This window comes from Zonotrichia leucophrys, chromosome 3, assembly GCF_028769735.1.
Source record: "Zonotrichia leucophrys gambelii isolate GWCS_2022_RI chromosome 3, RI_Zleu_2.0, whole genome shotgun sequence".
In the NCBI taxonomy this organism is placed as follows: domain Eukaryota; kingdom Metazoa; phylum Chordata; class Aves; order Passeriformes; family Passerellidae; genus Zonotrichia; species Zonotrichia leucophrys.
The window spans coordinates 63,868,681-63,882,443 of record NC_088172.1 but is presented as its reverse complement, the minus strand read 5'-3'; the positions used below and the strand labels follow the sequence as shown (position 1 = coordinate 63,882,443).

The window sequence follows — 13,763 nt, the reverse complement described above, 5'->3', positions numbered from 1 at the left end:
ACTAGACTAAAAGAGCTCAGCTCCCGCAGTCTCTCTTCATGACAGAGATGCTCCAAACCCTAATCATATTTGTGACCCTCTAGAGAAAGACAGGAGCTTCTTTCTCTTACTGAGGAGCCCAGAACTGGACACGACTCGCAAATACGAGTCGGCTCCGGGAAGCGGAGCGGCAGCGGGCGCACACGCTCAGCACAGCCCAGAACAGACGGACAGACAGACAGCCGGACGGACGTGCGCACACGCACGCAGCCCCGCAGACAGCCGCACACGTGCGCGCACACACGCCCGCACCGGGGAAGCGCCGGCTCCGCGGTCCCGCTCCCGCCCCCCCGCCACAGCCCCCCCGGCAGCAGGAGCAGGGGGAGGCCGGCACCGGGGGTCCCAGCTCCCTCCCTCACTCACTTTCGTCCTGCCGTTGATTTTGTAGTTGCCCAGCTTTCCATTACAGTGTCGGATGAGATCGTCCATGCTGTTCATGAGAAGCCGAATGGTCTGGCAGCCCGGCTCCTTGCCCTCCACCCAGGTGATCTTGTCGCCGCGAATGTCCTTAGAGGAGTCGCTCTTCTGGCTGACGAGCTGCCCGTCGGTGAAGCGGCCGGTGTGGTGGAGGGCCCGCACCTCCTCGGCCACCAGCCCGCCCAGCTCCTTGCCGAGGAAGTCGTCCACCACGCAGATGCCGTGTTTGTTCATGCAGGGCACGATGTACTCCAGCGCCAGCCGCTGCGGCACCAGCGACTTGGTCTGCCCATTGGGGCGCAGCGCGGCCGCACCGGGTCCCGCCTGCACGCCGCTCGGGTACAGGTTCGACTTGTCCCGGTACAGCAGCACTGCCTCCCCAGAGGGCGACGGGGACTGGGCCCCGGCCGATGCCTCCGCGTCACCGCCGGCAGCTGCACCGGCGGCGGCGACGTGATTGTTGGTCAGCGTTGCGGCCTCGGCGGGGGCCTCCGGGGACGGCGGCGCTGCGCCCTTCCCGACCCCCGCCCGGCTGCCATTGCCCGCCGCGGCCCCGCCGTGGGCGCGGGGCGGCGGGGGGTGCCCGCCGTGGGGCTCGGTAGCGCCCCCTGCCGCTCCAGCCGCAGCAGCGCCGCCGCCGCGGCAGATCAGCTTGTGCTTCTTCCAGTCCTGGCGCTGGTGCTCCTTGCTGCAGTAGAAGGAGCTGCGGCAGCGCCCGCACCGCAGCAGGTTCTCCATCTTCCCGCACAGCTCGCAGTACTGCCGGTCCCGCTCGCTGCTGCTGTTGTTGTTGCTGCTGCTGCTGCTGCTGCCGCCGCCGCTGCCGCTCTCGCCCTGGCCGCCCTGACCGGCGCCTCCGCCGCTGTCATTCGCCATGGCGCTGGTGGTGCCGCCGCTGCCCCGCTCCGCCGGGTCGTGTTATGTAAGGAGGCGGGCGGGAGCGGCGCTAACGCGGGCCCCCGCCCGGCCGCGCGGGGAGGGAGCGCTTACTGCATCATGGCCGCCCGGCTCCGGCACCGCCGCGGCCCCCGCCGCCCTCCGCCTCCGCCGGCCCGCGGCCTCCTCCGGCGCGCGGGGGCCCACGCCGCCCTCCCTGCGCCGCTAACGTTGCTTAGCGCCGCCTCATCGCCGCCCCACCGGCGGCGGAACGGCCGAGGGGGAGCGGAGCGGCGCGGTGAGGGGCTGCCTTCCGCTCCCCGCCGGCCTCTCTGCCCGGTGCAGCACGGGCCGGCGCGGCCGCCGCCTCTACCCACCGCGCCTCCGCTGCTCTGCCGGGGCGAGGAGGAGGAGGCGCCACTCCAGAGGCCCGCTGTGCACGTACGCCACTTCCAGCCCGCCAGCGCCGCCGGCGCGTCAGGCGGGCGTGGCCGGGCGGGCGGGGCCGGCTCGGAGCCGGCCGCGTCCTCCGCGCCGCTGCGTGAGGGGCTCGGAGGCGCCGCTCCGGTCGTGGGCGCACGGACGGGCCGCGGGCCGGAGGGATCTCGTGGGGATGGCGCCTTTCTCCCGCTATGACCAGTGCGGCCTTTCCGGCAGGGACAGTGGGGAAATTGCTGGGGATGTCACTGGTCTGTGCTGCCGGGGCCGCCCCGTCGTCGCTGGGCAGGTCGCTAGTCTGAGGGTGCCCGTGACCCCGGTAGCGAGCTGCCCGCCGGCCCCGGGGGTGTGGGCCTGCCGCAGGTGAGGCGGGGGCTCCGGGCAGCGGCGGGGGACGTGGAAGCTGGGCGCTGTGGCTTCAATGACAGGCAGGGTGGCGGCGGCGGCACCTGGCTACAGTGGAGAGCCGGGTTTTGTCACTCCCGTAGGCCCCAAAATACTCCCGCCGGGTAGCTGGTAGAGCGGGAGAGACATGTGCTGTCTCCTTCATAAATAACACGTGGCTTGTGTCCCGCCTAACGTTGTGGTAGTGAAGGCTGGAACTAGGTGATTAAGAAATGAAAAAGCAAAAAGCAGGAAGAAAGAGCCAGCTAATGTAGCTGCCAAAACAAGGCGAGCCCAGGAGTTGGGGGCCTGTGCTGTGATGAACGTGGCAGAGTCCCTGACGGGCAAAAGGAAACTCGTTTGGCAGAGCGGTGCTGGTAGAGGGACAAAGGTCTCAGCTCGGTCACGTCCGTTGCCAAAAGCCACATGGGCATTTGGACTCCTCTGAGGTGATGTTTAAGCTTCCACTGATCCAATTAACCATGGCTTTGCTTGCTTGTGGTATAGTTTAGGAAAGTGGAGTTTCCAGCAGTAGAACCCAACACAGTGACTGATGCATCAGAGCCGTGTAGTGAGGCAGAGCAATTATTCCTCCTGGGCTGGATCTTCTTCCATCCATCTTCTCAGAGAACCATTTGTGAACAGACAGCAAATCGCTGCTCTGTGGGCTGGGCTGGTGAGACACGAGACATGCCATTGGTCTGCACTGCCTGTAAGTTAAGCAAATGCATTCTAAAGCCCAAGAAGTGTAAAATACATGACCCAATATACAGATCTTGAGGTAGAAAGGTGAAATGAACCCAGAGGCTGCCCCAAGACTTCACATGACATTGGATAAGTGATTTGTTCTCTGCCACTGTAGAAGAGGAATACTAATGCTTTTGCTTCTCACAGGCTTTTGTGAGGTGTAACACTGCAATACACTTGTATTATAGTGACATGACTTTATGCATGCAATTAATAAAAAAATTGTTTAGTTCTTATCTCTCCTATAGAACTGGATTTAGGATTGATTGGCATAGTAATAGAACTTCAAGAAATGTTAGGCACTGAATGTACTATATGAAGAATGCAGGAGAAACAAAGTGTACCAAGGCTACAAGTGCCTTGTGGAACATACATGAAAAATGAGAAGGAGAACCAGGGTGAATTATTAGAAAGGCAAAAGGAGTACTCAGAGGACAAGGTCATGAAAGCCCAGTGGATAAAATTTCAAGGTGAATATGACTAGTGAGCTCCAAGGGAGAATTAAAAACAACAGCAACCACCAAAGGAAAAACAAGGTGGCAAATGAACTGGAAAAGATGGAAACTAAAATCAAAGTTCCAGATTAGTAATTTCTTTGTGGTAAGGGCAGAAGAAAGTGGACTAAAACCAAGTTTTAAATCCAGTGCATGAAGTGGACAGATTTTTATATATGTGTAATGAGAGTTTTTCCTTCAACTATAGGTGTATGAGGTATGTCAAAAATACTAGGTTTAGGCATTCCTCTAGCATGCCTTAAGAAGAGATTAATTCAGCTGATTTCCTTGGACTTGTAGCATTGTTAAACTGGGCTAAATGAGAAGAAAGTCAAGGCTGTTACTTTCAAAAACTTGAGAAATGCATACAATGGTATTCTGCCAGATAGAAACTGAAGAGTTAAAGATCTTTTGTATTTGTTGTGTACTCCTTCAGCAAACACGATGGAGATGAAAGTCACAGACTTGAAACTCAATCATCCAACCATGAAACAACTAGGAAAGAGACCAAGGCACAAATATGGTGCCTGGCTAAAATCTAATGATAGTTATTAATTTACAGGCTAATTTGGCTTCAAAAGTCTTCTGTTCTTTCCCTCTCTTTTCCACATGTCTTTTGGGATATAATTAAAGGTCTTAGTTTTCACATTTGCTAATGTGCTAAGCTACTTCAGGTTGTCTTGACATCATACTGTTTCACAGCATGGTTACCAGAAATACCAACTTCAACAAAATCCATCTTTGGGTGTATGAAGCATTTGCCTTATTATTGCAGCACTACACCAGTGACACAAAACTTAATGTAGAACTGTAAAACAAGTGACAAAGCTCTGTTGAGGAGCAGTGGTGGTAAGGAAACTCAAGAGGACAATGAGTATTTATATTACAATAGTGTTTGCAACATGCTAGAAATGTTTTCCAAGCATAGAAGACTCTATTCATTGCCAAAGAACTTGTGCCTTAAAAGACAGTGTAAGGACAAAGCACAACAAAAAGCAACATGTGGTATACTAAGTAAAATGATCCATATGATGGTTGCCAGAACAGAGGAGGAAAGGACTTCCTTCTCTTTTTTTTTTTTTTTTTTTCAGCTGGTCGCTCTTCACTTGGCCCCATAAGTGGCCTTTCTAAGATAGCCAATTTCTTGTCTGTGTCAGTGAATGTTGGAAAAAAGCTTTACTGGTAACTAGGTAGTGATGAGACATACTGCTTTGCAGAGAATGCAATGAAAAGTCTTTAAAATTAAATACCAGTCGTGATGAGGATGTTATGGGGTAAACTTAGTGCAAGGTCATAGTTTTTTATCACCACTTAGATATGGATCTGATATGTTTATTAGAAAGGGGAAAAAAAAAAGGTTTGGTCAATGAATAACTCTTCTGTTTTTATTAAGTAGTAATAATAGCTGCATTTATACCATGCTTTAGCTAGCTTGTGTACTGCAGCACTGAGATTATATAAGCAACCAAAACAGAATCTTTGAAGTCCAGGGAGAAGGGGAATGCAGAGTAACAAGATTATAGGAGGTTACAAAATCAGTTCAGAAATAAAGTTTAAATGAAAAGTAATCTCATGCTGAGATAGTTTCACTGTGAATGGGAAAAAAAGTGCTTGGGGACTCCAGGCTAAGCTTTTCATTGCTGCCAGAAGGCCTCTTGGAAACTGCCTGTGCTCCTGAGGTGGGTGGTAGTGTCAGGCATCAGTGAGACACATGCATGTCCACAACAGCATCATAATTAAAAGTCAGAACTTGGGGGCTTGTAGCATTTGCTCTCCTCCACCCAGACCACTCCACCATGTTCTTCACCCTGACTGCTGCTATTCCACTTAAACCATTATTCACTGGTCTCAACAGTGCCATTTTTCAAGCTTGCTTTTCATACTAGCAAGTGAACTGTAACAGGTTGCAGATTTTCCAAATTAAAGGACAGAACTGTTTGTCTGAGTTGGATTCTCTGTTAAGCTCACTTCCTTTCTAATCAGGACAAAGTGTACAGAGTACATCCACAAGGCTATGCAAGTGCTCCTTTGTTGAATGCACCCTCTTTTCCTGAGGTACTCAAAGGGTTAGCATGGTTTATTCATCTCCCAGATAGCTCCCCTGGCCCCTGTTTCTGGAAGGCAAGGAAAGGGTCATCCAGTAGGTGTGGGATTACTGCCTGGCAGGACTAGTGCCAGCCATTACAGAGGAGCCCATGACCAAACACAGGGTCCTTCAAGTCACTTGGGCAGCACAACTGAAGGGATCTCAGAACTTTTCAAGATCCAGGCTTTGATATGCCAGGAACTTGGTGTTTTCCGCAGTATGAAGTGGCATAGGGCCCTTGGGACAACAGAGAATTTGGCTTAGAGCTCTGAAAATCTTGCTGCACCCTGTACCATCTTTCATTCTGCTTAGTTGATGCCATTATAGAGTTTCAGTAAAAGTTTTTGCTGAAATTAAAGTCATAGAATATCATCATGGTCTAATGTTTAAAAGAAAAAACCTGTCATTATAATCTGAGTTTATAAGTGTTGGACTAAATCATAAGGAGTATTCTCAATTACTTTATGTAAACTTGTGTTTAATACTGTCTTGAATATTATGAGATTCCTCCAGGCTGTTTAACTAAAATTGGTTTTGCTGTCCCTGAATCTGTCTGAAATTATATGCAGCTTCATATCTGGGAATATAGCCTATTTTTATTACACCAAAATATGGTTAGGGGTGATCCAGAGAGATTTATACATATTAAAATTTTTGTCTACTGTAATAATTTTATTCATGTTTAAGGAAAATTAATTATGCTAGTGAAATACAAAACAATGGGTTTTTTTTTCTTTTTAGCTGAAAATTCTGCTTCCAGATGTCTATATCTGTAAAGCTATGGAAATGCAGCATAGCTTAGAAAATCCTCAAGACCAACTCATTCCAGTTTTGTCCTCATTTTAAACTTTGTACCATGGAAAGTTCAAAAGCTTTTTTTCACATTGTTTGTGAGATTTCTCCAGAGGGAGTATTTCTGGCTCTGGTTAGAAAAGAACTCCCTGTCTTGCTAAAGATTGACAATTATGTACATTTTTGGCCTCTAACTTAAGCAAGCCAGCAGGCCCTCAGGGTGCTTAAAGTCCAGTTATGAACAGAAAATTACTTTTAAAGAACACTCTCTAAACCCATTTGAAATTCACTCACTGATACAGCAATAAGCAGTTTTGAGGGCAAAAAAAGTGAGAGATTCCTGTTTTATCTGTATGTAGGTCAAATGTATCTGAACTGCTCCAGAATTTTTTCTTGATTTTTCTGCAGAAAAGTCTTCCAGAGTGAGAACAGAGGACTCCAACATAAAGAAAGCCCAGTGCTTCATAGCAGCACAATCACAAAAAGACCTGTTCATTCTGCATCTGATATGTGCTTCCTGCCTCTCTGTCATCATGATTCAGCATGGTGACATGCTGAAAGATCATTAAGGTGGAAACAATGCCGAGCAGTGTTAGGATGATGTGACCTGCCACGATTATTTTGTGTGTACCTGATTTATTGCACATCATATTTTCTCTTTCCTTGTCTTTCGGCTGCCAGGCACGTAGTTCATACTTCTGCCAGTGCCTGGTCTTGTACTTGGAAAAGAGAACAGGGATGCCCTGGGGTGTAGGCAAGGACAGTTTGCCCTCTGTACCTTGGTTTGGGAAGCTTGAAAATACCTCAGTTCATGCATTGCAATATATGGTGCCATTTAATGAGTTACAAAGACTCCACTTTTTTCATTTATTTTTCTGATTGTCTATGAACAGTTACCCAGAGCTCAAGAGAGGAACTCAAGAAGTGTTCCTTAAAACTATGAAGACAAATTTGTTGAAAACCTGGACATTTTTTCCCTGTCTCCAGAAGACTAGCATAATTTCTGGAACCCCTAAACTCTTTTTCTTATAGAGGCAGTTGTGCAAGTAGGGGAGATTCCAAGAAAATGGTGATCTTAAAAGATCTGCTGCTATGAAAGGAGAGACCTGTCTCAGTAATTTAAGAGAGGAAGGAAAAGATAATAGCAAGTGAGGTTTTGAGCTGATAAGACTTGACTAGGTGGTATTCCTTAATAACACTTAGTGGTTTGATTTTTGTTCTCTTTTTTTGATGAGGCAGTTCCTTGAGAAGAATGGGCACAGGCTTCATTTTGTTTGTTTTTTGAGTGAACAATAGTATCCTCCCTCTTTTCTTGAACAATGGAGATTCAATATTATAGCTCAGGTTTTGTTAAAACTGTCAAAGTAGCACATCTGCCCCAAAGAGCTCACCTTTGCCAGGGCTGGCTACAGATGCAGGCAGACAAAAGCACTGTGAGCCTGAGCCCCAAAGAGCCACTGCAGTCCAGGTGGCTCAGTACTGTGTTTTCTGTCACTAGCCATTCTTCCTTCTGCCAGGACAGTGCCTGTGTTCCCATGCCCCTCTCTGATGCATAACTCAATCCAGTGTCCTGTTGCTCTCCTGCCATTGCACCCTTCAGTGTCTATCCCATCCCGAGGGCTTTGTGATGTCTGTTTTTGCAAAGACACAGTGCCCTTACTCTGTGCCTCTCTGGCTTTCTTCACTTGTGGTTCACTTAAGACACAGTGTTGAGTTGCTGCCACCAGAAGGGGTGGTTCTGCTCCCTCCAGAGCCTTTCTCCTTGGCATCGCTCTTGTCAAGCCCTTTGGTGAGTCAGTTCCAGAGAGTAGTTTTCTGTTGGATTAACAAGTTGGATCAGCTTACCAAGTGGTTTGATGTGGTGTAAGAGAGGGTGTGGACCAGCAGGGCCAGGAGTTTGGGAGGGAAAAGCAGGACCACCCAAGTCAGAATAGTAAGCTGACTCGGTCATGTCATGTAACTTCACTCTTATTTACTTCACATTATGTAACTTGATCCATTTCTACTTTCTCTTTTCTCTGATTGAAGAGAAGCTTTTAATTTTGAAACTGAATTGAGAGAATCAGCAGATGCAAAGGGCAGGGTATTTTGTACCAAGACAGGATAATGGCTAGTGTCACCTGATACTGCTGTCTAAGGATGCAAGGAGAGGTGTTTCAGGCTATTGATGGTACAAACAGCATGCCAGGGACTTCAATTTTGTAAGTTTTTGTTTGTTTCTTTGTTTTTCTTTTCAGGTTTTAGTAGTTGAAAGGTTCTGGCTGTTGATGATAATAGTTATTGATATTTTAGAACTGAACTCATTTGGTATTAAAACTTGTGATATTGATGCACACTCATTATGATGGTGTTCTCTGTCTTATTCTTCCTATCCTCTCTGCAAATACTCTTTGACTAATACCAGAGCAAGGTATTTAATCATGTTTTAAAGTACATCCCAAGCAACTTATACCAAGGACAGATACTTATAAACCAGGAATGCTAGTAGTGGATATACAGTAATTTAAATTCCTATATCACAAAAATTGTTCTCCCTGCATGATCTAAAGTGACACTACTCATTTTATCTCTTTCAGTGGGCATTCAGATGGCACAATGCTGTTCATGAATCCACTGAAACATAATGTTGGAATTGTACATTGGAGAGCTTTTACAAAGCAGTAGTGAAATATTAAGTCCTGGAAAATTAAGCTTACGAGGATTTTGTGTAAGTGCGCGGCTAAATTTGTATTATTAACATCCTTGTTTTGTGTTCACAATGATAGTATGTGCTACAGAGCTGTAATTAGTGCTGGGTTGTGATTGAGTCTTGCTATCATTCTGCATCAGCTTGTCACTGTTTGAGTCACCTGAACCTGTTCCTTGCTCCTCCAGTCAACTAATTAGTGAGCAAAGGTGGCATTTTATTGGTACTAGAAGAAATGGCCTTTCCTTTTTATGCAGAAGAAAAAACAGGTCAAGAAGCAACTCGCTCCTTCTTCATCCACTTAGAGTACAAGGGAAGATGATAATGTTTATCTTGTCAGGAGGTGGATTTCATTTTTTTTCCACTCCTGTTGCATTAGGTTATATTTTCTCCCTGGAATTATTCTGTTTTTTATTGTTGTTTTGGGTGTATATTGTTGTTTGTTCATTTGTTTGTATCAGTGTGTATGTGTCTACCCTCGGATTGTTGGTAATGTCAGGACCATGTTCAGGAGTTTTCATTAAAATGCAGATTCCTAAAAAGTATTTCTCCTTTAGTTTAGAGCTTCCTCACTGTGTGATTGACTTCTGACTGGAGGGGACAGGCATACAAGAGATGAAGACTCTGTCCTCATCTATTTACCGAATTGTTCAAATGATTGTTGAAATTTGTGTAGGAGGCAACACTCCTCCCTTTGTGCAAACACATCCTCCAATAAAAGCCATGTGCTGTGGGCAGAAGTAGTCAAAGACTTGCTGCCTTTTTCTTTTTTTTAAAACAGCAACTTATCAGTTTCAGAGGCTTGCTCATTTATGTGCAGACTGTGTTTGTGGATTTGCCCCCCTGTGAACCCAGCCTGACTCCTACCTTATTTTAGCTACAGCTACAGCCACAGCCATTTATCCACTATTTTAAATATTTTATTTATCCACTATATTCTGTATTTAACTTGTGACACGAGTAAAAAAATGTTGAAACACATCTTTGTGGAGCACCGTGCAGCAGTGCATTTGTTAATGGAATCTTATTTTTTATTTTAAAATAGCAGCCTCAATCTTTTAAGGAAAAACTGCAGGACAAAGCTAAAAACAGTTTTTCTTCTCTGTTATCTTAACACAGCTCTGAATCACAGACCTAGGACAAAAATCAATTGAGAATATGGGTTCCTGGTAGAGAATCTGCCCCAAGCATGTCAGGAAGAAAAGTTTTCAGAGCTCCATAAATGCCAATATAACATCAAACACATGCCTGGTGCACTACATACTGTACTGCAAAGGTTCAGTGATTGTTAGAGCTGGGCAAAACTCTAAAGCAAGGTGCAAGCTTGTTTCCCTTTGTAAGGAGAGCAGCTAGATGTGAGCTCTTCCAGAAAACTCCCTGGAAACTTTCATCTAGCCTCAGTGCTCTATAAATAGAGGAGGTCTTCATCCCTGAGGAGGTTTTGCAGTGTTGTGTGGGGGAGTGCTGAGCTCCAATGGAGGCAGAGGGAGCAGAGTGGTGGAACCAGGAAGGGGAACGGGATCCCCTTCATTGTGAGATGAGGTGTGAGGACAGCTTGAGAGGAGAATAATTAAGATATAAGGCTCTTCCCAAAAATGTGTTTAGACGGAGAAATTCCCTTAGATGCTATACTGAGAGTACTGCAGCAGTGTGGAAAATGAAGCCACAGTGACCGTCAGCTGGAAATGACAAAAAAAGATACCTGTCTCAATCAGTCAAGAAACACTCCTGAAGAGTGGATCCTTCCCTCCCCACCACAAATGGAGAAATGGTTTCACTGGGACCAGTGAATACAGCAATACATGCTGTTAGAAATGCTGTAGTTCACCATGTAGAAATTATTCCATTTTTCTGATGGACTGTCATGAGTGTGGTAATATATGAGAGAGTAATGACAAACATAACTCTAGATGAAGTCCCAAGGGCAAAACACTTGGAATTTAGTTTCTGAAAAATATGTAAATATAGAAAGAAACCAGGTGACTGTTACAGAAACCAGAAGAGTCTGACCTAACACTCTCCCTTTTCATTAATGTAGGGAAGTTCCTTGATTGTGATGGCGATTAAAAAGCACTGTCTTCCAAAATTTAGCTGCACTGTATTTTCCAATATGTAGCTACAGTTTAAATATGGGGGAGAAGTTGTGTTTGGGTAAAGTTTCATGTATTATTTTCTAAATAAATAACTTTTAAAAATTGTATTGAAAAAGGAAAATTTTGCTCTGACTTCTGATAGCTCAGCCTCATGGCAATATCAAAGTCTTGTATACTATGCATTTGAAAGTGGCATACTCCATTACTTGTTTGGTTACTTTTGGGGAGAAAAAATCTGAAAATATAAAAAAGAGGCTTAATTTTGGCTAAGCTTACTAATTTGGAGTGAACAAGGCTAATTTTGGAGGCAATATTCTGTCTACAGAAGAATGAAAAAATGAAAGCAAACTATTTTCCTCCTTACAGACTGCATATTGAACGGTGGTCTATAGATAAGTTATTGTTTGATCTCGAAGACCTTTGTATGCAATCTTTAAATGTTTTTCTTCCTGCCAGCAGAGTTTCAGAGTTAAGAGAAACCTTAATTTTGTTGATGTAAAAACAATATGGAAATAATAATAATAATAATAATATAGGAAAACTGAGCCACTGCCCTACAAGGCTGTCATTCCTCTGCCTTCCTGTATCATCCAGCTACAATTTCTTTAAAAAAGCTTACAATTTCTTAATCTCTTTAAAGGTGAGGGAGATGTGTTTTCTGTACCAGAACAGAGTTTACTTCTATTAGTGTGCTGAGGTTTTATGGTGGAATTTTAAGACCAGCCCTTTAGATGAGCTAGAATGTATGACACAAACTGCTAATTGTAAGGTAAATTACAAGGAGAAAAACCTCACAAAACCAAAACTGATGACAAATCACTTGGTCATGCTCGGCTTCTAAGTAATCGGGACAAAATGTACAAATGGGAGGGGATTTCTAACAGTGTCATGCATTAACTCCCAAAAACTTCCCTTTGCTTTTTTATTCCAGTGAGCAAAGTCGTTCTCACATATCCCAGGCTGCTGCAACTGAATCGTCTACTGCAATCTCCAAGGCCCCAATAGAAAGAGTTTCTTCACGTAAACAAGCCTGTTCACACACACACAAGAGAGAAGTAGTCACTCCCGTGTTGGTGTAATCTCTCTGAGCAGCTTCTCAGACACCCTAAGGCTGTACTCTTGAAGTTGTGCACCCATACCTGACATGTGTACAGTGGTTTTAAGAATATTTTGTTAACGTTTTGCTAACTACTGAAATAAATTGTTCATAAATTAGTCTGGCTGCATGCTGTATTGCTGTGAGAGAGTCTGAGAAAGAAGGGAGAGGCTAGAACTTGTTTTCAAGTGGTTTATTGACTATTGAACTCATAGGTAGAGTAAATGCAGCAGCAAATAAGCTGATCTTTGTGTTACAACAGTGCACAGTCTCACCTTCTCCCTTCTTGCATCGTATTTCCTATCTAGGTCACTGTGCAGTGCAAGGCTGTTGATTTACCAGATAATGTTTCCACACATTGCTCTAGTCATGGTGATGACAGGCCGGTTTTCAGACTGTTTATGCAAATCTCTAGTGTCTTGAGCCTACTCCTGGCACAAATCTTACCTTCCTCCTTGCTGGTTTGGTGCCTGGTATGGTTTGCCCAGCCTTATGGATGGCACTGGCTATACTGACATCTAAGCAGCTTTGTAGATAAAGCCATCTTGCTGTCAGCCTGTTAAACATAGATTCCGTCACTACCCTGCAACTGCTGTGTAATTAAATGTTCTGCTAAGCATACTCTGGCTTAATGAGTTTTATGAGTCATGGTGGCAAAGAGAAAGGAGAGTCCCCGAAAACAAGAATGGGCACAAACACCCTCTTGATAATTATCTTATTTAGAGAGTAAACGTTCTTGTTGTACAGAAAAGTCAACACCAGGTCTCCTTGGATCCCTTGTCAGACAATCTCACGCTGATGCCTGCTAAGGTACTGGAGAAAGTGATTTTGCAGTTCTGAATTACATAAAACAGTGCACTTGCACGAAAGTGGTTTGTTTGTGGCATCTTGATTTGAGAGGCTTGAGAAGGAAGGAAGGAAGAGGTGAGAACTTGCAAATTCTGTGCTCTCATAAGCTCAACCCCAAACCCATCTACACCACAGGAGGTGGTGACCATTGCTAGGCCCCAGTAGTCAAGATCTGAGCATTTAAAGCATCACCAAAACCATGTCTCACTAGCTGCAAGCAACTGGGGCATGAAAACTGCTGGTGTGAGAAGGCAGCTCAGCAGCATCATCATGCTCTGGTGTGCTGAGGCAGAGGGACTGCACCCTGCATGGCCAGGACCATCCACACTCTGCTTTCACACCCTGTTGTTCCAGGAGGGAGGGACTGTGCCACTGGCAGTGTGTGCAGCATGGTGTGGCTCTGCTTGACCCCAGCTGGGCCTCAATGGAACCTTCTCCTTGACTGCCAGTGGGGGGGAGAGGCAGTCAAGGAGAATGTAGGGATGAAAAAGTGTGGGGCACATCTGGAGTTCCTCTGACCAGACTCACCCTCTTGGTGTAGCTTGCCCTGAACACAAGCCAAAGCCTGCTCCTGGGTGCATGGGGCACAGCAGCACAGAGATGCCTGTCTGTGTAAACTCCAGGTCTGTGGGCTGAGGAGATTACTGCTCACCCAGCTCTCAGGCACACACACCCTGCCAGCTTTCCTTGACCTATTTACTACCACTGAACTAGATATAGGCAGACCTTGTGTTTCAGCTGCCTGAGCTAGCACAACTCACTTTGA

The 13,763-nt window shown here is 45.9% G+C and overlaps 1 protein-coding gene and 1 long non-coding RNA gene across 2 annotated transcripts in view; one reads left to right on the top strand and one right to left on the bottom strand.

Moving 5' to 3' along the window:
* Nucleotides 1-1,805, bottom strand: part of EGLN1 (egl-9 family hypoxia inducible factor 1) — a 34,351-nt gene extending 32,546 nt beyond the window's left edge. Inside the window, exon 1 of the mRNA XM_064708532.1 lies at nt 403-1,805. Within this exon, the coding sequence (XP_064564602.1) occupies nt 403-1,332 (930 nt within the window). The 5' untranslated portion in view covers nt 1,333-1,805. The remainder of the gene's footprint in view (nt 1-402) is intronic.
* Nucleotide 1,806: 1 nt separating this feature from the next.
* LOC135445675 (uncharacterized) lies at nt 1,807-12,267 on the top strand. Its single transcript, XR_010439579.1, has 3 exons — nt 1,807-2,133; nt 8,850-8,980; nt 11,984-12,267. It is a non-coding gene; the product is annotated as an uncharacterized LOC135445675 (long non-coding RNA).
* Nucleotides 12,268-13,763: the final 1,496 nt, after the last annotated feature.